A 26,742-nucleotide genomic window follows, 5' to 3' on the forward strand; every position below is an offset into this window, starting at 1 on the left:
AGATGTTGCATGAGCTGAAAGAACCGAGAGAACTAACATACACTCCACACGTTCAATCGGCAAGAAACACGATTGGTCCCAATGGATTGTATCGACCCAAGTGGGCAATGCATGCGCGAACCCTGGCTATATCCCGCCTCCCATTGCATGGTGGTGTGCCCGTTGCTATATAACCAGCTGCAGAAGCTTGTAAAGTTATTCTGACCTGCCCTCAAGGTTCTCTCGTTCACTTCTCAGGGCCAATTGTATTCTAGAATTGGTGATCTATAGCAAGTATGTTGAGCCGATTGAGTCCAGTCGTTGTACTGAGCTGGGCGGCCTTCGCCTCGGCCCAGACATTTCAGCGACTTGGTACATGTCCCACATTGGGTTGTGTTCTGCCTCCAGATCAGCAAGACTTCCTGCCAGGCCAATACTTTGACCTCCGTCTGGAAGTCCATGCGCCCGTCAACGGCTCGGAAGCTTACAACAATGGTGTACCCGACGATGCGTTCACCGTGACCATCTCCAAGGAGGGCGGTGAGGCTCAGAGCATCACCGACTTTTTTAATGTCACCGAGCCAGAGATTGAGAAATGGACCTTCAAATGGTACGAGGATCTTTACGCCGAAGATGCCAAGACTCCGTCCGTCGTCAACGTCGCCTCCAAGATTTACAGGCGTATCGCCATATACGAGCCGGGTACATACACCGTTACTCTCAGCTATTATGATGGCGAGACGACTACTGCCGAATGGGTTGTCCGCCCTCTGGCCACCACCAAGAAGGCGAAGAACGTCATTCTCTTCATTGGTAAGGAAATCATCAATTAACGAAATACAATCGCTGACTTGGTGAAAGGTGACGGCATGACCACCAATATGATAACTGCGGCTCGTCTTCTCGGTCACAAGAGCATTAATGGCAAATACCAGTCCACGATGCAATTGGACAAGTTCCCGGTTGTTGGTCACCAGATGGTAATTCACTCGCCAATCACATGAATTCAAGAAGCTGACATTCTGTGAGACCCACTCGATCGACAGCTTTATTACGGACAGTGCCAACTCTGCTTCGGCCCTCTACTCGGGTCACAAGTCCACTGTGAATGCCATGGGGTAGGATACTGTACACTCCCTGGCTACTGCAAAGCTAACATTTTCAGTGTCTATGCCGATTCATCGCCTGATCTCTACGATGATCCCAAGGTGGAGACCATCGTTGAGCTTCTCAAGCGAATCTGGGGTTCCGCATGGGGTGCCGTTTCGACGGCGTTCCTCGCCGATGCAACCCCTATCGCCCTGACTGCCCACACGCGATCTCGCTATGCCTATGGCCCACTGATTGACCAGGCTCTCAACTCACTGACTAACTATACGTGGACAGACCACGGTGGTCCTGATGTGTATTTTGGTGGTGGTGCTGAGCAATTCTACCCCGGCTCCAGCTCGTACCAAGGAAAGGATTACTATGCCGCGTTTGCCGAAGCCAACTACACCATCAGCCTGAACAAGACGAGCCTCGCCAGTTTGCCCGACACGGAAAAGGCTCTGGGTGTTTTCTGCAAGTCAACCATGCCCGTTTGGCTTGACCGAAACGTCTTTGTGGACAACCTCGAGTCCTTTACCAATGATCCTACCGGTGCCAAGGCCCCGGCTCTAGACCTGCCGGGTCTTAAGGAGATGACGCTCAAGGCAATCGACATTTTGCACAACCGCGGCGGCGACAAGGGCTTCTTCCTCATGTCCGAGGCCGCTTCCATCGACAAGCAGATGCATACGCTCGATTATGACCGTGCACTCGGCGATTTGCTAGAGCTCGACGACACGGTCCGCGCCACCGTCGAACATCTCAAGGAGATTGGTGAACTTGAGAGCACGCTCATTATCGTTACGGCTGATCACGGCCATGGCTTTGACGTGTTTGGAGGAGTGGATACAAAGTACCTTGCAGAACAGGAGACAGACCGTGAGAAGCGCCGCGCTGTGGGTGTTTACCAGAACTCTGGACTGTCGCAGTACACGGTTGAGCAGCCCGGCATTAGCTACAACACGGGCCCAAACTTCCCAGTGTAAGAATTCCTCAATGGTCATGAATGAGAGCAGGAAACTAACGATTGGCTGTCTAGCAACTGGGACCCGAGATATGCCATTGCGGCCGGCATGGGCGCCAACCCCGATCACCGGGAAAGCTACCGCGTGAGCAACTCTACACCTCGCACCCCAGCCACGAACACCAGCGGCTTTGCCTCGGACGACTATTTTGTCAACCCCAAGGACAATGCCAATGGCTTCATTGTCAATGGCACTTTGCCGACCAATGAGGCCCAAGGAGTGCACTCATTGACAGACGTGGCCGTTTTCGCCATGGGACCGTGTTCCGAGACTTTCGGGGGCGTCTATGGTAATATTGATGTCTTTTACAAGATGGCCAACTGTCTGGGTCTCGCGAGACCGGATGCCAACGAGGGTGGACATGGCTGTGCTGCAAAGAAATAAGCAGGGCAAACCACGACCTGGCGCATAAATAGAATAATTAAACATTTCTTGCATATGATTCATGGCCGTGTATCTGAAAGAAAACTGAATGATTTGTGCGCAACAAAGAATTTTCGCTAATTTCTACGTGACAATATCTAGTATCTAGTAATGATACACCAAAACGACCCGATTGGAGACATGAGTATGACTAGTATCCCCTTATTTCTGCGACAGCTGCACACCCACGACGACATTGGTCATCCTCACTTCAGGAACGCGAAAGTTCTTCCGGCCACGGGCAAAGTAATAGGCAGCACCAAACACCATCCATCCGGCCATGACGACGGACGAGTAGTTCATGGTCTCGGCCGTCACTGGCATGGCGGATGGGAATGTACTAAAGACAATAGACACCACCAGCCAAATCACCGAGATGACGTTACAGACAATGCCCAGTCCGCGCCCCAAGCGAAAGGGACCGTAGTCGGCGGTAGACAGTAAACGCGGCCGACCGTGCACCAACATGTAGCAAATGGGTAGCACGTAGGAGAGATACATGCCGATAATGGCCATGGCGAGAATGGCATTAAAGGCGGTCGAGTTGCCCAGGTAGATGAATCCCAGCAGCATTTGCAACACGGTGACAACGACAATGGCGGCGGTCGGCACCTCGTTGTGCCCGTCGACGACGCTGAGGGCCCGGTGGAACGGCGTCGCGGCGTCGCGGGCAAAGGCCCATACGGTGCGCGAGGTCGAGGCCACGCCGGCGACAGTGGCGGCCACGGCGGTCAGGGTGATGGTTAGGGAGAGGATCGTGGCACCGACGTTGGATTTTGTGGCGTACAAAAAGATCTTGTGAAATAATCATGTCAGGATCGCGGCCAATTAAAAGTTTCATCAATACATGGGAGGAGACACAAGAAATCTAGGAACATCCGTGTTTCCGAGTACTAACCTGCATGAAAGGAAAGCCTGTGACTGTCGTGAACAAGTCGTCAACTGGTCCAGTGCTGTATAGAAGTATGATGCAGTATGCGAGGCCGATCAAACCGTTGACGACGGATGAACCAACCATGGCAATTGGGACATTTCGACTGGCGTTGGGGATCTCTTCGGCCATGTGGCAAGCGGCATCATATCTGAAAGAGAGGCCATGTTAGTCAAGCACAACCTTCCGCCATGACTCTCAACTCTGCATAACTACACTTACCCCAGGAAAGGATACACGGCACTCAGGAGTCCGACCAACCATGATACTCCATCACTGGACCATCCCGAAGAGTTCATTACCTCTGCGAAAACGAAGCTCGATGTGTTCTTGGGTGCCATCACAGCCAGCGTGATGAAGATGGCCAAAAAACCAACAACGTGAAGAACAGCTACATCAGGGTCTCAGCAAGTTCCAATTTAAGTCTTTAATGATATGTCTTACCAGAGAGTAGATTAACACTCGGAAGGAGCTTGTGGCCCCAAATATTCATGGCAGCACTGTAAACCAAGATGAGCCAGAAGATCAGCATGGCCTGATATCGTTCCGGGACATAAGCATTGTTATTCAGAATAGCGAGTCCTTGGATCTGAAGAGCCGCTGCAAAGGCTGCCGATGCCGTGAGCACAACCTGGCCGCCAATTGAGATCCATCCGGTGAACCACGCGGCGGCCGACTTGGTCGCGGACGGGGCGAGGGCCGCGACCCAGTGGTATTGACCGCCGGCGGTAGGGTAAATCGACGCAATCTCGCCCAGGGAGCAGGTAATGGCAATGGTACAGATGAAGGAGAGTACACTATCAATGGTAACAACAGTACCCTCGTCAGTATTTGAGACTTTTCACAAAATTGTCAAGGAGAATTGCTAATACGTACTAATTATAAAAGAGACACGGAGCACCTCCATTAACAATAGCGGATCCCAAAACAGCCGAGAGAGCCTCCCAAGTGGCCATCAGACACATACAGAGTGCCATCATGGACCAAATGGAGAACTCCCTCGGGAGCTCTTGGGCATAGCCCAGCTGCTCCAGGCGTGCCGCCTCGGAGCTCAGTCTCTCCTGACCGTCGACATAGTGGCCCGAGGACTCTTGGCGCTTCAGCTCAGTATTATTAGGCACTTCTTTGACTTCTGACATTGTGAAAGGGGGCTTATTGACTCGGGAGTCCGGTACTATGCTGCTCGACTCATTCGACCATCGTAAGATCAAGCGGATGGAAACTTATTTATGATATCGTAAAATATATCTCTTATTTGATAATAAATCTTCACGGTCGATCCTATATCTCTGATCTATAGATAAGCAGATACGAACCTGCCGTCTTCTTCCATCATTATTCGTGTCTTTGTGGGGGACACTGGGGGTTCGCCAGGGCGCGCTCGAGTGCCGGCCCAGGGGTTGCGACAAGAAGGTGCCTAGTCCAGGCCTATGAACCCAATGATATCGAGCTGCTATATCGTCCTTCTTATCTAATTCAATGATAAGAAGAATAAGAGTTTCATTGAATAAGTTTGCTAGTAGGGATGCAGTAATGTGGCTGCCCTGATCAGACTCGGAACGTTCCGAGCTCGTTCCTTGTCCCTTCCGAGCTTTGAGTATGTATCGTTCCGAGGACTTCCGAGCTGTGGCGGCTTGTGTCTCGGAACGCAGTTGGCCACCACCATTAGGGTCCCGAGTCGCATATAGTGACTTTTCAATGAGGTCAGCCATTGGACAATTTGGACCCTCCCAAGATGTGGCTGTAGACTTCTGAAATACGGTACGACACAAGTTCAAGAAGTTGATACTTAAGGTGGACTTGAGAGAATCCAAGTTCGACCCTTTAGGATTTACTCACATATACCCCACCAGCATATACCCAGGCGCACAGTTCACAATGGCCTCAGTACACCCTCACCCGCTGAAGCAGCTTAGCGTCGACGAGACAAATGTTGCTCGTGACTACACACTGAAGCTGCACGAGGGCGCAGTCCTCGAGTTTCGCGAGATCTTTCTCGAGGAGCCTCCCAAGGCCGAGCTGATCAAATTCTTGGACCTTGAGCACTCGGGCCAACTATCAGACAGCAGCCCGCGGCCACCACGTCTTGCAAAGGTTCAGTACGATGTCATTGGCGAGGGCAACAAAGTTCCAGTATTCCACGAGTCAGTCATCGATCTGCGTACTGGAGATCGAATTTCCCACGAAGTCATCAGCTCAGACTATCAAGCTGCTTTGACAATGTATGTTCATTCACATTTTACGGACTTTTGAGTGCAAAACTGACTTTTGTGGTAGTCACGAATTCATGACATTCATCGATGTATGTCAAAAGTCACCTCTTTATCAGTCCAAGGTTGCCAAGCTCAGACTACCGGAAGGCTTTGAGGTCGTGATTGTAAGTAGCATCGTGTATAGGATCCCACATACCTAGGTGTACAGTGTTTTGACCAGTGATTTCTAGGAGCCATGGCCCTATGGTGGTATGGACGCCACTGAGGAGAGACGCCGCTACTTCCAGGGTCTACTATTCGCACAGGACAAGCGCAGTGGAAACCCAGACTCAAACTTTTATGCATTCCCGCTGCCGCTGATCCCCATCATGGACTGGGCCAAGAAGGAGATTGTCAAGGTTTTGGAGCTGGCAACTGGCGGTAAGGGTGACAGTCTGACCGCAAGGACAGAAAAGGCAAATGTGATCGATCACTGCAAAGCCAGCGAATACATACCCGAACTCCTACCTGAGGGCCCGAGAGAAGGTCTCAAGCCACTGCACGTCGTGCAACCTGATGGTCCCGTGAGTGACTTACTGTGCCAACTCGGAGATTGGAAGGCTAATTCATTTCAATTTGTCAGAGCTTTACTGTGACAGATGACAACTTGGTCGAATGGCAAAACTGGCGTATGCGCCTCAGCTTCAACACTAGGGAGGGCGCTGTCCTTCACGATGTGACATACCAAGGCCGCCCCATCATTCACCGATTGAGTTTGAGTGAAATGGTAAGCACGATACTTACCCTTCTCGTCGAGCGACCGAGCTGATCCAAAACAGACCGTTCCTTACGCCGATCCAAGAGAACCATACCACAGGAAGCAGGCTTTTGACTTTGGCGATGGCGGAGCCGGCAACTGTGCGAACAACTTGACCCTTGGATGTGACTGTTTGGGTGTGATCAGGGTGAGTTAAATGCTTTTTGAAGGGAGATTCTCTGGATACATGACTTACGCGACTACAGTACTTTGATGGTGTTACCACTGGACCCGATGGAACCGGCGAGGTCGCCAAGAATGTTGTATGTCTGCATGAGCAAGACAACGGTATTGGTTGGAAGCACACCAACTGGAGAACTGGCCGCGCTGTCGTCACCAGACGCCGCGAACTTGTTTTCCAGTTCATCATTACTTTGGCAAATTATGAGTACGCCTTTTACTACATTCTCGACCAAGCCGGCGCCATCACGGTCCAGGTTCGAGCAACTGGTATTGTCTCCGTCGTGAACATCGACGAAGGCAAGCAGAGCCAATACGGAAAGATTGTCAGCCCTGGAGCTCTGGCACAAAACCACCAGCACATATTCTGCGTCAGAATCGACCCCAGTATCGACGGTCACAAGAACACCGTGGTGCAGGAGGAGAGCTTGCCGGTGCCGATGAACCCAGAGACGAACCCCATGGGTAATTATTACGAGGTCGTACAGACCCCGATCAAGACGTCGGCTGGTATTGACGCCGATCCTTCAAGGCATCGCCTGTTCAAGATCCAAAACCGCAACAAATTGAATCCTGTTAGCGGAACACCCGTTGGATACAAGATTGTACCACCAGCGACGCAATTACTGCTCGCAGACCCCAACTGCATTCAGTCGAAGCGCGCCGAGTTCGCAAAGCACCACTTGTGGGTGACAAAGCACAAGGACAACGAGTTCTACGCCGGAGGACGCTTCACTCTTCAGAGCACGAGAGAATCAGAGGGTCTAGGTGATGCTGCGGCGAGAGGTGAGAATGTCGAGGACGAAGATATCGTCGTCTGGAGCTCCTTTGGTCTCACCCACAATCCTCGTGTCGAGGACTGGCCGGTAATGTGAGTATTCCCTGTACCCCCGCAAAGGAAGAAGATGTACTAACTCGACAGGCCGGTTGAAATGCTGGAGCTGCACATCACGCCAAGTGATTTCTTCACCAAGAACCCTGCTATCGATGTGCCGTCGAATAAGGACTTGGTGTCGAAATTGGCGAACGGGTGTTGTGAGAAGCAGGAGCTTCCCGTGAGATCGTCGCTGTGAAAGGTGCCACGCCATAGATTTGTAGTGAACAGTGTTATGCGTACTTGGTAGCCTAGAATAGGACGAGTATTATCATGAATGAGAAAAAATAATTAATGATTCATATCTCAAATTAGGCCCATGAAATATTCTGAAAAGTCGTTGACGTCTTGGTTCAGGAAAGACAGGCTATCGTCAAAATGGGATGTGGCCTGCTGTGGGTTTGCTTCAAGGCTGTTTTCCATGTAAGCAGCGCCAAATGTGTCAAAGACACCCATTAGTTCATCGCCCATCATATTCGTGTCGGGCATGGTCGTTTGGAAATTGACCGATTCCAACGTGCTATGCCCATCGTCGTGAGTCGCGCGCGCGGTCGCGCTGGTTGGGTACCGAATTATCGATGTCTGGGGCGACTGAGCCAATGATTGATTGGAGTTGTGAACAGCCTGTTGACTAGATCTTCGAGCTCTTCTAGTTGGGGGCTCATGTGAAGTAGATGAGGCATCAATGATTCCGACCTGTTTGAGTCGTGCGACCAGACCACGAATACTGTGCCATAATCTCCGCCCTTGTAGACTGATCTGGGACAATCCGCGCACGAGATTGATGGCGGTAGAAAAGTCCTGGCGACAGCCCTGTGCGAACTCTGCGGGCGCATGGCAGACCGCCAGTAAGAGGATCGATATGGCGCTGATTAGGAAGTAGTTGTAGGCCACTTGATGCTTGGAGTAAATATCACTCGTATCGTTGAGGGTGACCAAGATTCGAATGGTGTCTTGAGCAATGCTCACCACCAGCCGGGCGTTGACAGGGTTTTTGGCAATAGCAGCCGAGGATACAACATGGTGCCTGTGTATGAGGCATCGTATATAATTGCCACGAAGGTAGAGTAAAGTCTGAAGGTGACGGAAAAGATTGCGATCCGGTGGGTTCAACTGTGCAGGTGGTGATGCATCCACACGGGTGAGGTACAAATCCTCAGGGATCGTTGAGAACCATTCTTGTATGTCGCTCTCCAAAGACGATTCTGTGCTTGGGGGCATAGCTTCATGGGATGATCCGTAATGAGGAATCGCCTCCCACACCTTCGAACACAGTTTCGCGTAAGCCACAAGGCAATAGAAGTATGGCATGTCTGGCGACTGTGTCGAACTGAAATTAGCTCGCGGTCACGACAAAGATGATAAATAAACACGCTCACCGGTTCAGGTGGGTTCAAATCGCGGTCGATCAGTGCGAATGAAAGGCCGGTACCAAAACTCCACCTTCGATCGAGGACATAGATGCACCAAAAAACGCGAATGGCCAAAGACCGGTGGGCGGGATTTGGATAATTCTCGTATAGACTACGACGACGATGTAGACCCAGCTCGAGGATCATGCGCGTCGAGATGCCGATGCTGCGGTAAGCCAGGAGCTCTTCATCGCAATGGAAGTGGTATATGCTCTATACAAAGGAGTCAGAAAGCAAAGTCACCTCTAAATTGGAACGACTCACCATGATAGCAAATATCTGAGCTTCTTGGAGATCTACATCGGACGGGGAGGTGATTCGCAAGGCGTCATCCTCAAATGAACTGATGAGGCGCGCACACAGCTCGGTCTTTTCATGGCTGTCAAGAACGAGAGCTGTAGCAAGAACTATCTTGAGAAGATGGATGTCCTTCTGGCTGACTCTTCCATCGAACTGAAAAGATTGTTCCTGTTCAAACTGCTTGAGCATTTCAGGCATCCTAGATCGTAAGCTTGACGTATCCAATAAAGGATATACAGGCTCAATCTCATCACGAAATACGTCCAATAGTCGATAGATCATTGAGACGGGCATTGTCAGTAAAGGGTCCTGCGACGGATCCCGGGTGTCGGCAGGACTGTGCGTATGTGGAGGTATCGAGGCATCCTCTGCTTCAGAACCCGAATTGTCCGATGGCTCGTCGACAACTGACAAGGTTGCCTTTGCAACATTGAGAGCATAAGCTGGCCGAGTCGTTCCGACAAATTGTACTTCTTTGCGTTCCTTGACACCGGCAGCCGAAAGTGACGCCTGGCTAGGTGTGTACGCGCTCTCCACGGCATGAAATTCATTCCGCGGTGTGTGGCCCTTGTCCAACAAGCTCGCAAGACGAGTCACCTGCTGGCGAAGGTTGGCAACTTCCTGTTCCAACTTGTCGATGCGTATACTATAACCGCCCATGTCAACAATACAGGCGAAGCAGTCCTTGAGGATCGTCTCACTAACCGGTCATCGATTGGCATGGATGGGAGTGCAATCTCGTCATCATCATTGACCTTAAGGCTACAGTCCACCTTGCCTGCTCTGCACCGGTTACATTGAGTTATACCAGGCTCCTGGACGCACTTTAGCTTGCGCCTCTTGCATTCATCGCTAACATCGTCAGCTAAGTGATTCGAGCGATTTGTTGCAGTAAATTGATGGGCGAATATACCAAGCTATGGCCGTGTATTTAGCACGCTTGGAGCGAGGGCCAGTGTTGGCACGCGGACGCCGGGAGGTTTTATGCAGCTCAGAAGCGCGCACCGGCTGCTCTGATCTCGATGTGTCTTGCTCCATGCAATGCGCATTGGTGATTTTCACGAAGACAATGAAAGAGTTTTGCCCAAGACTGTCAGCCTGGTGGGAATGCTCTGAAAGAAGCTTGGAAGTGACTGGAGCTGATAGCAGACCAAGATTTCGTTCAGGGTGGGGAGGTAGGAGCCACATTTAGCGCTTTTGCGTAGAACATAGCGGACTGGCTTAGGCGCAGTTCACTAACTGAGCTGCCCTGTCCTCCCATTGCCCGCCAACACCTGAGAAATTACAAGTGGGAGTCCCGCCTTCCAAGCATTTTGCGACCATGGTGATTACAGTGGCTCAAAGACCAAATGGAAAGAAAAACAATCTCTCCACAGCATGCCACATGTACTCCAATTTCTTCCATATGTCAACTAGAACTCTTGCAAACTGTCTTCCACGATTTGAAAAATGGTATCTCGGTCTATTAAATGCTCGCGTCTTCCTTAGGTATCTAGATGATCTGAGCATCTACGTCATCTACAATCTGCACCTTGATGCTGCCCTTTGACAGGTCAGAGCACAGATTCATCGCCTCCAAAGCCTCTTCCAGTGGATACTCGTGAGTAACCAGCTTTTTCAGATCCAGGATACCACCGGCAAGACAGTTGATGCCAGCAGGCCACGTATCTCTGTATCGGTTAATGAATCGGAGGTCGATCTGAGAACATGTTAACAGAAGAGGTCATCACCAATTGTTCGACATGAGGAACGCCAACTTACCTCTGCAAGCGAAATGTGCATGAATGGCAGATTATTCATGATTTCGCGACCGACACCAATAACACAGACAACGCCACCTCGGCGCACCACATGGGCAGCTAGTACAACACTGCTCTCAACGCCAGTGCACTCGAGAACCGTCGGTGGGGCCGAGTACTCATTATCTCCATATAGACGCCTCACAGCTTGTGCGTTCTCTTCCGACGACAATTTCCTGTCGACTTGATAGGTTATGCAACCAGGTACAAAATCGCGTGCAAAGGCCAGTCGTTTAGGCTCGAGGTCCGTAATGACAATCGGGTATGCACCGGAAGCTCGTGCCGCTGCGAGGGCGATGAGACCAATGGGACCAGCACCACAGATCAATGCCGGCTTTCCGAGACTGAGTCCTCCAGTCTTGACGCCATGAAGAACAACGCTCAATGGCTCCAGCAGAGCAGCTTCTGCCCAGGTAATATTATCCGGAATCCTAGGGTTGGCACCGAGTTAGTCCGTATCATTCCTGTTTGCATTGCCAATATGCCAACAATCAAGTGGGCAACTCACTTGTATAGCCACTTTGCCGGATGCACCTTGTATCTTTGCACCGTACCGGCGTAGGGATAAACACCGGCAAATGCTACATCGTCGCAGAGATTATAACGACCCTCGCGGCATAAAAAGCACTTCTCGCAAGGCACACCAGGCTCGACCGCAACTCGGTCACCTAGCTAGATATTAGTTGAGGCTTCTCAAGTAGCTCTGTTGTCGCATCGTCCATACCCGGCTTCAAGTCTGTCACGCCTTCGCCGCACTTGAGCACGACGCCCGCGCCTTCGTGGCCGAGGATGCAATCCCCTTCGACAACCAGAGAGCCTATTCTGCCGGCTTTCCAAAAGTGAATATCCGAACTGGAAAAGCACGATCAGTCAGGTTACCATCCACCACAGCGACCACTGCCCGTACATACCCGCAAATACCGGTCGCCTTGATATGTAGCAACACATCTCCCGGGCCAGGCTCTTCGACTGGCGCCTCGGCCATTTTGATTTGATGGTCTGCTGTCACCAGCAATGAGGGGTTCGGATGCGACGTCTTGATACGATGACCGCCATCGACCCCATTGGCAGCACCATTCACCCCATTCTCTGCGATCGTGTGAGTTTTGGGTACGGTCATTGTGAAGGAATTCGCTGTGGCTCCGTATGTAATGATAGGGCTTTTTACAACCAGAAACACAAGATTCCTCAATTTTATTGGTATGGTGACTTCACGGGTTTAACTTCAGCTGGTGCCAGCAACGAGGGTAGAAACGGGATTTCGCATGCCAGTATATCATTGGCATTGGAAGCTCCATTTCGTACCACATGCCCTCAATACCCACGACTTCGCATTGCCGGAGAAGCCAATCCACGAATACCAAATGGAAACGTCATCCGTATGCGGAAGGATGTAACCTCAATTCATGTCCACAGGACCAGTCTGCTCGACCCACGAGTGCTACAGATTGCCTCTTTGGGAAGACGCGGGATATCCGCACGCTTTAAAAGATGCGGATACCAATGCGAACCCCGCGGTTTGGGGACCCCGGACCACTAAAGAAGGTTCCGCTTGCGCTTCGATTGTCCTTTTTCAGATACCATCACCAATTGTTTGCGAATTCTAGCGTTTGAGTACATGATATGAAAATCGATAGGTCTGGTTGTCCGGTGCTCTTGGAGTTCAGACTATTTACATAGCTACTATTTGAGATGCGGTCAAGATAAAGATCCATTACAAGACGGCAACCATACATACAAATCAAATACAATCGATTCACTTGTCATTCAGTCAGTCGGCCACGAACAGAGCTTGTGATTCCCCAAGGTCGATTTCATTTTCTTCTGCGCACGACGAGCAAGATGGTGCCTGGTCTGGTCAACGAGACGCAGAATCCTTCGGGAATTCCAGTGTCCAAGAAAGATGTAATCAGTACGGAAGACCTGATCGAGAGAGAGAAGCCTTCACATGATCTGGTGTTGAAGTCGTTTCGTCTACTCATTGCGGACCTCTGCCAACAATTTGGAGGAGGCCATCCGGGGTAAGTATAGGTCGCAAGCCGATAATTTTTTTTTCAAGAAAACTGACAATACTTCCAAGAGGTGCCATTGGCATGGCAGCAATTGGCATTGCATTATGGAAATATGTTATGCGATATGCGCCGCATTCTCCAGATTATTTTAACCGTGACAGATTCGTTCTTTCAAACGGTAAGTCGAGAAATCACCCACCATGCAGGAGTTGGTGATTAACACGACTTGTAGGTCACACATGCCTCTTCCAATACACATTCCTCCACCTCACAGGGTACAAGGCCATGACATTTGACCAACTCAAGTCGTACCACTCGCAACGACACGACGGACTGTGCCCCGGCCACCCTGAAATCGAGCACGAGGGTATCGAGGTGACGACGGGACCGCTAGGCCAAGGCATTGCCAACGCCGTCGGTCTCGCCATGGCGACCAAACATCTTGCCGCTACATTTAACAGACCTGGATACGATGTCGTTTCAAACCACACCTGGTGCATGATTGGCGACGCCTGTCTTCAGGAGGGTGTCGGTTTGGAGGCATTGTCACTAGCTGGACATTTGCAACTCAACAACCTGACTGTCATGTATGACAACAACCAGATTACCTGCGATGGATCAGTCGACGTGAGTTGCATCTGAAAGTCTTCTTTTGCGGTTGGACGAACGCTAAACTACATGATTATCACAGTTGACCAACACGGAAGACATCAATGCCAAGATGCGAGCGACAGGCTGGAATGTCGTTGACATAATCGACGGCTGCTTCGATATTGCGGGCATTGCCGATGCAATGGAAAAGTCAAAGAAGTCGGATAAACCCACATTTATCAACATTCGGACCATCATTGGCCTCGGCTCCAAGGTGCAGGGCATGGCTGATGCACATGGAGCTGCGTTTGGAGTGGAAGATGTTGCCAATATGAAACGTGCCCACGGCTTTAGCCCGGATGAGCATTTTGCCATTGCCCAGCCAGTACGTGACTTTTTCGAAGGGCTGCCATCAAGAGGAGAGCAATATGTCCAGGCATGGAATGAGCTCGTTGAAGACTACACCAAGGAGTATCCAGAGCTGGCTGCTCGGTTCCACAAGAGAATGAGAGGAGAGATTACCGGATGGGAGCAGCTCATCCCCAAGAGTTTCCCGGAGAAGGAGACTGCATCTCGTGCTGCATCTGGCTTGGTGTTCAACCCCGTTGCTGAGAAGATTGACTCTTTCATGGTGGGAACTGCAGATTTGTCTCCATCCGTAAACATGATCTGGCCAGGAAAGGAGGATTTCCAAAACGTAAGCAAGTCGCACGCATTTCTCCTTTGTGCATCACTAATACATGGATATAGCCAAACATCAACACAGCCTGTGGTATCAACGGAACATATGCCGGTCGTTATATACACTTTGGTGTTCGCGAACACGTCATGTGCGCTGTATCGAACGGCCTTGCCGCCTATAACCCCGGCACCATCATCCCCGTGACATCGTCATTCTTCATGTTCTACTTGTACGCAGCGCCCGCCGTCCGTATGGGCGCACTCCAGCACCTGCAGGTCATTCACCACGCCACGCACGACTCGATTGGTATGGGTGAGGACGGCCCCACGCACCAGCCCATCGAGAACGCCGTGTACTTCCGCTCCCTGCCCAACTTTCTATACATTCGTCCCGGAGACAGCGAGGAAACTGCCGGTGCATGGACTGCGGCTATCAAGGCCAAGGGCACGCCGTCCATGGTCTCTACGAGCCGGCACAAGCTCCCTCAGCTCAAGCAGACCCGACGCGATGGTGTCCTAAAGGGCGCCTACGTCCTCGAGGAAAACGAACATGCCCAGTTGACCCTCATCGGCGTCGGTGCCGAGCTCTCACATGCATTGGGTGTCGCCAAGAGGCTCAAGGAGCGCGGCGTCGAGACCAGAGTGGTCAGCTTCCCCAGCTGGAGGCTCTTTGAGCAACAGTCGCGCGAGTACAGGCGAGAGACGCTGAGGCGGCACCGCATCCCTGCCGTCGTCATTGAGCCCTATGCCCCCAACGGCTGGGAGAGGTACGCGAACGCGGCGGTGTGCATGATACGGTTTGGTCACAGTCTACCTGGTACGTCGGTATACAAGTACTTTGGCTTCGACGAAGAGTCCTTGACAAACAAGGTCCTGTCGTATCTGGATAATCTTAAGGAGGACGAATTGCTCCGCCATGAATTTGTTGAATTGTAGACTTGAGGATGTCAAAGAAAGATATCAAATAATTCAAATGAAAAAAACATATTACTATATTCTATAAATTGCACTCCACTTAAGATTGACTTCGTAGTAGCGTGAATATTTGCGTAATGAGAACAATTCGCAGATAAATTCATGTCCGTGGCTGAATTTCATGCTGCTAGCAGCAACAGAGAACATCCTGGCGCTATAGCTGCTGCCGAGGCCGATCGGACAGGCCCTCTCCGCACTAATCGACCACTAAGACTGTCGGTGTCGATGCGCCCCAGATGATCCGCCGGCGGGGGTGTTTTAATGGATCGTAACGCACGTGGACAATTAACGTCTCGTTTCTTTTCAACCCTCAGTTGTGCTGTTTTAGGAAGGATGCGACAGTAAGAGGAGCCTGCAATTGGACTCAATAGCAGAAGATATACCGGGTGCAGCATGCCCAACACGTACCGTCCCAATCATGGCCGCTCCCGGTGACCCTCCCGACGAAGCCCCTCCCTTTGCCAGCGAGATGGACTTTATGCAGGTCGATGGCGACAACATGTGGCAGGCCGCAGCCTCTGGCCTGTCTGCCGATCTCAGCTTCTCCCCTTTCCTGACGAGCGGAGCATTTGGGTCAAATGGACCGGCCGGTGTCTCCCCAGACCACTCGTCGCCGTCCATGACATGGCGTCCCGACGAGTTTATGCTGAATCAGGATTACCAAACGTACAAGGAAGAGTTGCGGTCGCTCATTTTCAATACCGCTCAATCTGCCGCACCGACGCGACAGGGAAGTCCGGCTCCCGAGGAAGTCAATCTAACTCATGAACTTCATCTCGGCGATGTGCAGAGTCGGAGAGAGACTGCCAAGATACTGGCCGTCGGCAAGAGGGTAACATACCTCAAGAATTATGTAGAGCAGGTCGCTCCATGGGTGAGCAGCTCTTGACCATGAATGCGTCTTTGAAATCATCTAACCAAACATGCAAGCTCGACATGTTTGATGGCGACCGCGTCTTTGGCATGCAAATTTCATCATTGGCCCAGGCCTCGCCGCCGTTATTATACGCCATACTAGCACTCTCGGCGCGACAAATGGAATGCAAGGAAAAGCGCAAAAATTCGTTTGATAGCCTCGAGCTGTACCAGGAGGCCATCAAGTCTCTGGCGCCTCTCCTTGCTGACAGAGATGTCAAGATTATTCCCATCTGCGTCGTCCTATGTTGTCTCGAGATGATGTCGGCCAGCGCGCAAGACTGGCGACGCCATCTTGAAGGTTGCGCTGCGCTGTTCACCACCTTTGGTGTTCACGGCTTCAGCGGTGGGATGCTGCAGGCAGTATTTTGGTGCTATACAAGAATGGGTATGGAGATATGAACTTAACGAGTCTCGAGTATAGACTGCAAATTTACTGACACTGGCTTAGATGTATGCGGCGCACTGATTTCTGATGGCACACAAAGCACATTGCTCGACCCGGCAAAGTGGCTGCCGGCGGGTACTGAGCCTCATGAGGCGCGGGCACTTTTCCAAACTTCTGAAAGGCCTGATATGCACGCAAATTATGCCGTCTGGTTATGCGCTAAAACCTGCGAGCTTATTGCAGACCGAACTCGTTTCATCGAGCTGGGCGAACAAAATGGATGCACGGGAGAGGCTTTCACCACTCGTTGGGTAGCGCTATGGGACGAGCTCCAGAGCTGGCTCAATCATCGACCAAAAGAGTTCCTCCCCGTCAAAACTGTCGACACCAAGCCCTTCCCACATATATTATTCGTCCACTGGGCAGCCATATCATCTACTCAATTACATCACACAGCATGTATACTCATGCTTAGCTCCATGCCCAAACCTCTCAAGCTCACCATGAACCTTGGCACGACCGGCTCAACGCTGTGGCATGCCAAAAGAATATGCGGCATCACCCTAGCCAACCCGCATCATGGGTGCATTAATAATGCGATACAGCCCCTTTGGCTTGCCGGTCGACTGCTGAGCCACCGATCGGAGCACGAGATCGTCGTACGGCTGATTTGGAATATCGAAGCAACCACCGGATGGGGCTCCTGTTGGCGTATACCGGATCTTGAGTCTGCGTGGGGATACAAGGTGAAGAGACATGGAGTATCGAATGCAGCCCGATAGAGAAAATCGAAAGCGTCATCTTCAATTGTGTCACGGCCTTTACAGTCTATAAGACTAAAAAATGGCAAATGGTTGCGGCATGGTCATCTCTTTTCACCAACGGATGAAAGGACGTGGACAGGCCTGTCTGTGTAAAGATACCGCACTTGGATAAAGGAAAAGCTATTTGTCTGGATATGATACAAAATAACCTCAATCAGGCTTTCCACCATCTTCCCCAAATATGATGACCCCTATATCTCATTATCCCTTCGGAAAGAAACTCGTCTTCCCCAGATTCAATCGGAACCCTTGGCCCTCTCCGTCAAAAGTTCCATAATTAACTTATTTCGAGTGTCAATTCCCTTTTCTAACAAGTCAATCTTCGCAATGGCATCTCCAAGCTGTCTTTGAAGCCTTGCGACCTCGACTGATTGGTCAACGCCAGGCTCTGGACTACCTTGGACATCAGTATGTACTGGCGCATCCTCTGTCCGGTGATGTCTCTTCTCAGGCCTAGACACCAAGGGGGACATAGTATCGGCCTGGCGTTTTTGACCCTTGGGAGTAGTCTCTGGTACTGGTATGGCAAGTATCTGGCCAGCTTGACTATGGACTCTCTGCATGTGCCGTCTAAAATTGTCGAGCCGATTGATAGGATTCTGGGTGCCCCGATCGCAGCCATCAACGGTACACGCGAAACTGGTTGTCTGCTTATGGATAGAGTTTATGTGCCGCTGGAGCTCTCGGTCTGTCTTGAAAGTCCTAGATGAGGTTTTACAGTTTAGTTCCGTGCAACAGATAGGTGCTTTGGACTGCTCCCCTTGTGGCGATGCTTCTGAAACAGCAGAGAGGTTCTCATACGCCGCATGACGACGGGACAATGATAATGGCGACGATAATTGTGCATCCTGCTGTTGGGGATCTGAAGTGACTAGATCGGATGGTCCCTTCGAATGCAAGCCTGCATCGCCAGTAATGGTAAAAGGTGCTTGAAAAGTAGTCGAGCTCCCCAATTGGCCAAGTTCGTAATCATCAGCCCAGAGCTGCCCGTGCTGAACATCAAACTCGTTTCCAATATGGGGGTCGAGCGGAGGTGCTGCTGTGAATTCGTATAACACTTGATTGGTGAGTTCTTCATAGTCGATGCCTGCAGATAAGGGCGACCAGGGACTGTGGAACATCCAGCAGACTCCCCAAAGTATCACCAGCGCCGGCCATATTGACCATGGCATTGTGGCGCAAGTGATATGTTTAGGTCTTTGGAACCGACTCGGATTGAAGATGAAAAGGAATAGAGAGGCGAGGATAATGAGGATGGTCAAAATGGCCTTGTATAGCAATTTTATGGCCTCCAGAAGTTTTTCCACCTCTTCTTGCATCATCTCCAACTTTCGCTTGTACGTGAGCGACACCACTTCCTTGCCTTTACGGTCACGCTGCCGCTCAGCCTTTTCAAGCTCCTGTTCAAGCTCTCGGCCCATATAATAGAATGAGATCGAGCAGAAGAAAGTGTCGACGGGTTCGAGCGACAACGATGGGGACACATCCTGAAGGTGGAAAAAACTTGACATCCCGTAGGTGTCGGAGTTGCAAGTCACGTAGGTGTCGGAGTCAGAAGTCCCGTAGGAATATAAGTTTCGGGAGAACGACATTAGATGGAACCGAGCTGTTCAACGACTGATCTCGTCAAAGTAGGAATGCTGCTTCTTAGTAGAGTTGAAGTATTGATAAAAGCTGTTCCCAAGATTGTGATTACAGGAGCAAATATATGGTTATATATTGTGTAAGGAGATGCGGATGTTGATACGGAGTACTAGGCCTGTTGAGGCCAGGAGCGTGAGTGAGGCCAAGAGTGTGAGTGAGGCCAAGAGTGTGAGTAGCCCGATAACTCGCATTTAGCAGTCCAATGGGAAATGCACGAAGTGAGGTACCCTGTCTTGGCGCTTTCTCAAGAGAAGTAATCACCAGGCTACACAGGAGATGCATCAGCGAAGTACCATCGCAGGGTACCTCATACTTTAGTGTAAGAGCTAGGTACATGTGAAATGCGCGTCCCGTTTGGAGCGACCCCATCTCGGCCTCAGGAAGATCCGCGCCAGATGCATGTCCAAGAGACTTCCTCGAGTGCAGAGCCTTCCTCACCGACTGTGCTTTCGCACGTGAGCCAGCCCTTTACCCCGCCATGCCTGCAGAGGGTACTACCTTAGAGGTAGGCGCGACAACCTGTAATTATTCCATGCGCCTGGCTGGTATGTTAAAAAGCTGTACCACTGCAGGCTCTTTTCTTTTATTTTCCTGGCGCCTCACATGCACGTGTTGTTAAGCACAGCTTCCAATTGTAGAGAGACCGAATAGCTACTATTTCTTTCAAAGAAGAATTCCAGATTTCGTATAAAATATATGAATATGCGGGTCGGTTTTGGCTATGTCGAAGCGGTCTTTGAGTTGCGTGAATGGGCGTTCTCTACTCTACGAGCTGCAGTTAGGATTTCGAGAGAGGAGCAAAAAGTGGATGATTTTGGGCTTTTTTGAATGTAGTATTTCATTGGTCTTTTAGTATATCTTCTCACTCGTGGATGGTAAATGGGAGGGTCCAGCCAGACGCTACCTCATAGACCCCATTCAGCTTTGAGTATGTCTCTAATGACACTCAGACCCCATCCCGTAAGCCTTTCAACCTTGTCTATACCAGCCAGCAGGACATGATGTTGCGCCTCATGTGTCATGGTCCGGGCTGCAACCAGCAGCGACGCAACCAGACTCATGTCCCAGCACTCGCGCCTGTCGTTATTGAGCGCAATTCCACAAATGCGTCTCGCATGCCATAGCGTCGACATTGTAGAGGAACGATGCCTGCTCGGCAGCATAACCGTACGCGGTTTATGTCGTAGCAAGAGGAACATGGCCGTGTGGTAAAGCTGGTTGCCAAACACGGCGGCTCCGCTGGTGAAGAGGATCAAGGGGAATCCGTCGTCGGCCATTTCGATCTCCACCATGGACAGGAACTCTTGCGGTCGCTGGCTATACCACGCGTTGAGTTGGTCTACAATGTCCCGCCATGCGCTGACCATGTCGCCGGCCAGACCCATACGATCGGCGGGGTCACCCCAGCAGAATCTCATTGCTCGGAGGCAGAGGAAGAGAGGCGTGTTGGCGCATTGGAATATGTGGACGGCCGAATCTGTCTTGTGCCATGGTGAATGTGTCATCTCGGGAACATGTAGTGGTATCGAAATTGGAAGTTCATTGATTAATGCCTTTCCCATGTCTAGTATGCAGTGTAAGCCAGAATATTTAAGCATGCGATTGAGAATACTCACCAAGCCTAAGCAACACATGATAGGCAGCCATGGATATTGACGTTGGTCTTTCCAGTAATAAGTCGTGAGCGATGCCCATGGTCATTGCATAGACATAGCTATCGGCCCCAAAGACATCTTGCGCAAAGGGCTCTGTTGCTTGACAGAGACTGGCACAGAGAAGTCGGTGCTCGGCATTCATTTCGCTAATGCCGGCTGGTATGGCACTATTCAAATGCGACATTTTGTCCATACCGGTCATGGCCTTGAGAGACCTTGCAGATATATCCAGCAGTCCTTGGAGGATGGCGGGTGATTCGGTTGCAAGACATGGAATAGCCATTCCGTAGGTTTGCGCGAGGTCGCATATGTCGAGCTATTCGCTGTAAGTATTGAGAAGCGATTTTCAAAGAAGCAGGAATATCTTACCCACGGTGCTACTTCATATCGATAATGCTTCATGAGACTGAATTCCAACTCTTCTGGGACGTCAGGGCCCGGTACAGGAGGCGACGTTGGAGAAAAAGGCGCATCGTATGAGGACTCCTCAGGATTCGTCAACGGGTCGTGATAAATGATAGACCTGTCGGAACCATGGAAGCCGGCAGATGAGACCGAGTTGCGATGCACGTTCCGGTCGATAAAGGCTGTCGCATGTTCATTGCCCAAAGACAAGAGCGCATCAAGCGCTATCTGGTCCCCGCCGTTTGTGCTGGGAGAAGCCAGGATTTCCGGACTCCATCTGTCAAAGGACGAGATTGGCTGTTCTCCTTCATTCGCATTCGAATGACCTGCGTTATCGTGAAAAGAACGCTGAGAAACATTGACCAGTGGTGACGTGTCTTGATCCTTTCCCTGTGAAAGATTCGCTATACTTTGAACAGGCGGCTCCTCATGTGCAGGAGGAGGTTGTGGTTCTTGCGTGGGCGATGCTTCATCATTGTCGTCCACAAACTATATCCTGCATTAGTGACGGTAGATTTAGGTTGGAGGGAAGGATAAATACCTTGACCTTGCAATAAGTTGGCGTAGGTGGTGCCGCTTTTGTCGGCGATGAGGATTCATTCACGGTAAAAGCATTCTTTTCTAGAAACGACAATCGCGTTCCATACTGACACTCGAAGCCACCGGCGATGCACCGCTGACACCGCGGTTTGCCTTCATCACCTAATTTTCCCGAGTTCAGATCAGCACAAAAAGTCGGGCTTCCGGCAATGGGAGAAGTCAATGGATCCCGTACACTTTCTCCGGCGAACCCGACATTTCAAACAGCCGGTGCGGACCCTCTTGGCCGGCTGCGAAGCCATCTATGATGGGGCTGCGCGGCGATACGCATGCTCGTCGAGTTGGAACCGCAGGCTCTGTCTGCCTTTTTCGAGACGACTGCTCAGCCACTCCAGAGCTTCTTTGGAGGTTTCTTGTCGTTGCGGGCGACAAGCTGGGAAGGTTGAAGCGACGAACTCTTTTTTCTGACCCCCTTCCTGAACAGAGAGACTTTTTTGACCATAGAACGGACGCCAGACGGGGCAAATATTGAGTCTTTCCCCGCCAATAGTAGAATCATTTCAGGTCATGGGAGACCCGATGGTCCGTTTTCGCGGGGAAGAATGCTCAGTTGGTAACTATACCGCTTCTGGCAGGAATTGGCGCCGAAGAATCATCGTCAGGTTTAGTGAGGGGCCTCGACATGTTCGCTTAGTACTGGGTATTCATCAATCTCATTCACATCTGAAAACAAATTGGATCAGACTTTCAATGCGCATGTCTGACTTTGTCTAGTCTCAACAGTCTGCTCATTTTTTGGTACATCATTGATTGGTGTCACAGTCTTCCGGCACAGGTTAGTATGGCAAGGAGCAATTGCCAAGGGGCTTTGACAGTTCGACTTTCAGTCATTAGCGGTGCTAGTTATCCAGTGCTTCAAATTTCCCTTTTGGGAGCCAGACTAGCAAGCAAAGGCGATGCACTTTCACTCTCCCATTGATTCCAGATGCAATAGCATTCTTAATAAAACAGCTAGGCGTCAACCATATTATTTAGTCGAGCCCTAGACTTGCAGCTGTGCATGCGTAGACGTTTCTGTACTTGCATTCTCCCTCCCCAGCAAGTCTCCGTGTGGAGCACTAGGAGCTAGTGCGAGGTGCTGAACGTTCAAACTTCAGCGGGTATCTCCAACTCAAATTGTGCCTTTCAAACACTGCGGCAATCCAAAACGCCAAATCATGATTTCCTACCCATCGAAGCGACCGAATAACAACCTCATCGTTTGGCCGATGGACAAGCTGCCGGAGCGACAGGTTCCAAGAACGCCGCAGCGTACTGCCAGCCATAGACGCCAGTCCATGACTGCGGCGCGTCAAATGGCTCCAGCAACGCTGTCACCGTACCAATGACAGGCTTGGGCTCGAACGGGGCTGCCGTGAGCGATGTGTTGTACAGCAACTGGTAATCGTCGCACAGACTCGATGCCGCAAATGTCACCTGATTGGTGATGTTCTTGATAAAGTCGAATGGATAAGGATTCGCCGTGTAGCCCCCAGTCGTGGACTGGGTTGCAATGGTCATGTATCTCGCGATATCGGAGCCGTTCCGTACGCCATTGGCACTAAAATACGTGCCCGAATCCCCATCAGATCGGTATGCATCATTTGGCGGATCAAAATTCGCCGGGTATGCGGTAATGTCATAACCTTGTGCTCCCTCGATGGCGATTTGATTGCTCGCCGTGATCAGAATCGTCTTTTGGAGGCGAAAGGGCGTCGCGCCATCCCCGCTGAGGTCTAGGAAAGGGAACTCAAAAGCCGCTCGCTAGGTCATGTTAGCCAGAGGTAAACAATGGTATCCTGGATTACGGCAAGACGCAGAAGTAGAGCAACTTACAGTAAAATCCGCTAGAGATAGGTTATACAACGCCAATTGTATATCGTGGTCGTGCTTGACCGTGACTACCAAGGGATACATGCCCGCGGGAAACGTGGGCAGGAGAGACGTGTATACAGATTCCAGAATTGGATACTCTGGTACAAGGCTTTGCGCTTGCGCAATCGCAATGGGTATTATCATGGTCGTTCCATTTAGATTGCCACTGATGAGATCCGGGTACATTTGAGCGATTGGATTCGGCTGGTCAACGCTTGCACTGATGTTTTGTGCCGATAGGCCAGTAAGGAATGTCGAAGCTAGAAGCAAGACTGCCAATGCTGATGATCCAATCATTGTCGACATGATCGGCCCGCTCGACCTTGAGGAGACTCCAGAAACTGGTTTCGCTGATGAATGTCCCTTTTCATGAATTTTTTGTTGACATGTTAACGTTTCTGAAGTGCCCATGATGGCTTTTATTATCCTCGGCCGGCCCTCAGAGATGCCAGAACACACAGGGATCTAATGGTTCGCTAGATCAATATGACCAGTGGCGCAGGTGAGTCCGGTTCGCTTAGGAGAACTTAGGTGTAGAGGATGAGGTGATATCGGAAAAGTTGACCAGGATTATGGAAGGCTCCTTCCGTGTGGCTTGATGGTGGATTGGACGACCGAAAGACTCTAGAGACATCTATAGTTCAGACGCTTATAGTTCAAGGGAGTTGTGTTTCTGGGCCTTTATAAACTAAAAGTCCATCATCGAAACAAGAGATTGCAGATCAACAAGCTGCATGAAACAAACAACACGGCCCGGCGAGGTAGTGGGTGACGGGCTGTATTATTAGACTGGCCAACCCACAAATTGAAAGACTTGCAAACGAAAGATTCCGGCGCGTAAATAGTAGGTCGAGCTTACACCTCACTATAGTGATGGGGAACGAATTGACATTAGTACCATCCCTTATGGATAGTGAACGGATGGGAAAGTAGAAAAGACAACATAACAATGTTTTCGAGCGGTATGCAAATTTCACATGTCTTGACTACAAACAAGACCTGCTTCACGTGGTACGACTCCCATTGGGACTGTTTTTGGAACATCTGCTCACCGCACAGCAAGGCGGCTTGCAAAGGATCCGATTATTGAAAATTCCGCATGTCCATCAAATTGTCACATCAGTACCACAATAAAAGAGCAGATGTTCCGTTGCAATCCCACTGATTTACTGCTTTTGAAACGGAACACATTCAAGCCGAACAGTCTGACTGCGGGCACCGCTTTGTCACCCCTCAACTAGACTGCATTTGTCGAAGGATGTCGGCCGCGTCTGCTTCCTGCCAGACTGACAATACCACGAGGGCATACCGAAATTCCAATTTGGAACCTGACAAGAGCAAATCGGATGGGAAACAGGGTTCCGCGTAGGTATGTGCGGTATTGTTCAGTGGCTTTCCAACTGCCCCACGGTCCCGGAAGACCCAGCATCCGGGGCACTGGCTTCTATACTAAGCATTCCACCCCAGCCGGGAGTAACGTTTACCGAGTGGTGCTAGCCTGTTTTGTTTGTTTCTTTACCACCGCTGACCACTCACCGACAACTTGGGATGCACTCAGATGATCCTCAGTCCGAGCCTGTCGATCTTTTATTGTTCAGTCCAAATTGAGACCTAATAAATCCTTCAAATTCTGTCAAAAGTTCAGCCCATTTACTCAAAACAGGTCTTTTTCAAAAGATTTGCATTGTTTCATCTGCCTGATCATCAAAACGTCTTTTTCGGCCCATAAGTATGTCGAGTTCACCACGGCAGTCTTCAGAGTCTTGACGCATCACGCAATTCATCATGTACCTACCTACTATATGCGCCTTTGATGCAACACCCTTCTCCAACTTTTAATCATCCACAAAGGGTGCTCTCATATCTTGGACCGATAGATGCACCTATTGCATGTCAGCAGACGCATAACAGAACACGACATACGTGGCTGCATGAACCAAAAGCCGAAATGAGAATGCCATGGCCGCTTATATCGTCCGGCTACTAATGATCAAATGATCAGCACATTGATGCACGCCATTTTCTGTTGATATGGCTAGAGTCAAATCCCACACTAAGATCTTGATCCGCCTTCCCCTGAGTTTGCATGCTCTGCTACTCCATTGCGCACATGTCTAGCTGGGCGGAGGAAATAAAGCCACTTGGGTAAATGACCACCAATATGAACTATGCAGGCAAAAAGGCAATATGGTCCATCAATGCTGAGACCATGAAAATCGAAAAGTAGTATCCAAATCTGGACAAGATCCGAGGCTCAGAAAAGGGAAAGGACTTATTGCGGCTCCAACGCTACCGGATGCCACAAAATCTTGAACGCTAAATGACCTATTAGCATGCAGTTCATGATTATACGAACATCTAGAGCGACATCGTAGCCCCAATGGCATTGAGGGGGGGGAAATCGTGAATCAAGAAAATAAACATTCCATTTCGTTGTTATAAGAATGGCATAGTATATATATCTATCGGCGACAAAAAGTGCAAAAAGCTGACCACGACCCGATTTGAACGGATGACCTTCTGGAATTTCTAATTCCTCCTTATTAGGGAAGCTGGAATCAGATGCTCTACCGCTGAGCTACGCGGCCAGTGATTTCTTTCCTGATTGGTTGATGATAACAAGATTAAGACGCCATATGTTAGCGTCGGGGCCAGCACAAAACACCACATCAGTTTAAGATGCGGGGGAAATCCGGTATCCCTTGTCGGGACTCGGGTCGGACACGAACAAACTTGTTTGACAAAATACCCGCCGTATTGTGAAGATCATCACGACCCATTCACGATCCTGCACCTGGTTCATTCATGCGAGTCACTATCCATGTTTATGCTATCTAATCGCAATCAGTCTGTGGAGTTGGATCGCTCATATGGTGCACTCTTTCGGATCCCCATTAGGCCATTGTTGATGCCATGATCTCCAGCCAAGTGTACCAAAAAAGCTACAGAGCCTCACAGTGCGTGAATCAGGAAATGTTCAATCGCAACAAGTCGTAGCGGATGTACCGGTCAAAATGCACGGGTGATCCTTGGTGTTTGCAACCATTTCTCTGGGACTCATGATGGTTGTTATATTATGTTCACGATTAATTATGGACAAGTAGAATGAAATCAGCTAACAACGGCAGCCATTATTGTTGGTACGTAATTACCGCAGAAACAAAACTTTTTTTTTTC

General features: G+C 50.3%; 10 protein-coding genes across 10 annotated transcripts; 4 read left to right on the forward strand and 6 right to left on the reverse strand.

Moving 5' to 3' along the window:
• Positions 1-275: 275 nt before the first annotated feature.
• Positions 276-2,477, forward strand: PFICI_04074 (uncharacterized protein; the record flags this gene model as incomplete). Its single annotated transcript, XM_007832655.1, has 5 exons — positions 276-792; positions 841-959; positions 1,009-1,097; positions 1,145-2,050; positions 2,108-2,477. The coding sequence occupies 5 exons, from the start codon at positions 276-278 to the stop codon at positions 2,475-2,477; spliced, it is 2,001 nt and encodes a 666-aa protein (XP_007830846.1).
• Positions 2,478-2,678: 201 nt separating this feature from the next.
• On the reverse strand, positions 2,679-4,586 carry PFICI_04075 (uncharacterized protein; the record flags this gene model as incomplete). The annotated part of the gene is made up of 5 exons (XM_007832656.1): positions 2,679-3,311; positions 3,415-3,598; positions 3,670-3,838; positions 3,892-4,244; positions 4,324-4,586. 5 exons carry the CDS (start codon positions 4,584-4,586, stop codon positions 2,679-2,681), a joined length of 1,602 nt encoding a protein of 533 aa, XP_007830847.1.
• Positions 4,587-5,325: 739 nt separating this feature from the next.
• PFICI_04076 (Copper amine oxidase 1) lies at positions 5,326-7,709 on the forward strand (the record flags this gene model as incomplete). The annotated part of the gene is made up of 7 exons (XM_007832657.1): positions 5,326-5,669; positions 5,725-5,824; positions 5,891-6,223; positions 6,283-6,426; positions 6,479-6,604; positions 6,663-7,507; positions 7,559-7,709. The coding sequence occupies 7 exons, from the start codon at positions 5,326-5,328 to the stop codon at positions 7,707-7,709; spliced, it is 2,043 nt and encodes a 680-aa protein (XP_007830848.1).
• Positions 7,710-7,816: 107 nt separating this feature from the next.
• On the reverse strand, positions 7,817-10,260 carry PFICI_04077 (uncharacterized protein; the record flags this gene model as incomplete). The annotated part of the gene is made up of 4 exons (XM_007832658.1): positions 7,817-8,830; positions 8,890-9,135; positions 9,187-9,868; positions 10,136-10,260. 4 exons carry the CDS (start codon positions 10,258-10,260, stop codon positions 7,817-7,819), a joined length of 2,067 nt encoding a protein of 688 aa, XP_007830849.1.
• A 454-nt stretch (positions 10,261-10,714) lies between these two features.
• Positions 10,715-12,141, reverse strand: PFICI_04078 (uncharacterized protein; the record flags this gene model as incomplete). The annotated part of the gene is made up of 5 exons (XM_007832659.1): positions 10,715-10,921; positions 10,984-11,452; positions 11,530-11,689; positions 11,746-11,873; positions 11,933-12,141. The coding sequence occupies 5 exons, from the start codon at positions 12,139-12,141 to the stop codon at positions 10,715-10,717; spliced, it is 1,173 nt and encodes a 390-aa protein (XP_007830850.1).
• Positions 12,142-12,863: 722 nt separating this feature from the next.
• PFICI_04079 (Dihydroxyacetone synthase) lies at positions 12,864-15,241 on the forward strand (the record flags this gene model as incomplete). The annotated part of the gene is made up of 5 exons (XM_007832660.1): positions 12,864-13,042; positions 13,102-13,211; positions 13,266-13,660; positions 13,725-14,321; positions 14,375-15,241. 5 exons carry the CDS (start codon positions 12,864-12,866, stop codon positions 15,239-15,241), a joined length of 2,148 nt encoding a protein of 715 aa, XP_007830851.1.
• Positions 15,242-15,698: 457 nt separating this feature from the next.
• Positions 15,699-17,365, forward strand: PFICI_04080 (uncharacterized protein; the record flags this gene model as incomplete). The annotated part of the gene is made up of 3 exons (XM_007832661.1): positions 15,699-16,154; positions 16,211-16,583; positions 16,647-17,365. 3 exons carry the CDS (start codon positions 15,699-15,701, stop codon positions 17,363-17,365), a joined length of 1,548 nt encoding a protein of 515 aa, XP_007830852.1.
• A 278-nt stretch (positions 17,366-17,643) lies between these two features.
• Positions 17,644-18,918, reverse strand: PFICI_04081 (uncharacterized protein; the record flags this gene model as incomplete). The annotated part of the gene is made up of 1 exon (XM_007832662.1): positions 17,644-18,918. One exon carries the CDS (start codon positions 18,916-18,918, stop codon positions 17,644-17,646), a length of 1,275 nt encoding a protein of 424 aa, XP_007830853.1.
• Positions 18,919-19,956: 1,038 nt separating this feature from the next.
• On the reverse strand, positions 19,957-21,810 carry PFICI_04082 (uncharacterized protein; the record flags this gene model as incomplete). Its single annotated transcript, XM_007832663.1, has 5 exons — positions 19,957-20,615; positions 20,668-21,022; positions 21,076-21,600; positions 21,653-21,732; positions 21,759-21,810. The coding sequence occupies 5 exons, from the start codon at positions 21,808-21,810 to the stop codon at positions 19,957-19,959; spliced, it is 1,671 nt and encodes a 556-aa protein (XP_007830854.1).
• A 1,095-nt stretch (positions 21,811-22,905) lies between these two features.
• PFICI_04083 (uncharacterized protein) lies at positions 22,906-23,862 on the reverse strand (the record flags this gene model as incomplete). The annotated part of the gene is made up of 2 exons (XM_007832664.1): positions 22,906-23,454; positions 23,527-23,862. 2 exons carry the CDS (start codon positions 23,860-23,862, stop codon positions 22,906-22,908), a joined length of 885 nt encoding a protein of 294 aa, XP_007830855.1.
• Between the last annotated feature and the right edge of the window lie 2,880 nt (positions 23,863-26,742).

Source organism: Pestalotiopsis fici, assembly GCF_000516985.1.
Source record: "Pestalotiopsis fici W106-1 unplaced genomic scaffold PFICI_Scf_2, whole genome shotgun sequence".
Taxonomy (NCBI): domain Eukaryota; kingdom Fungi; phylum Ascomycota; class Sordariomycetes; order Amphisphaeriales; family Sporocadaceae; genus Pestalotiopsis; species Pestalotiopsis fici.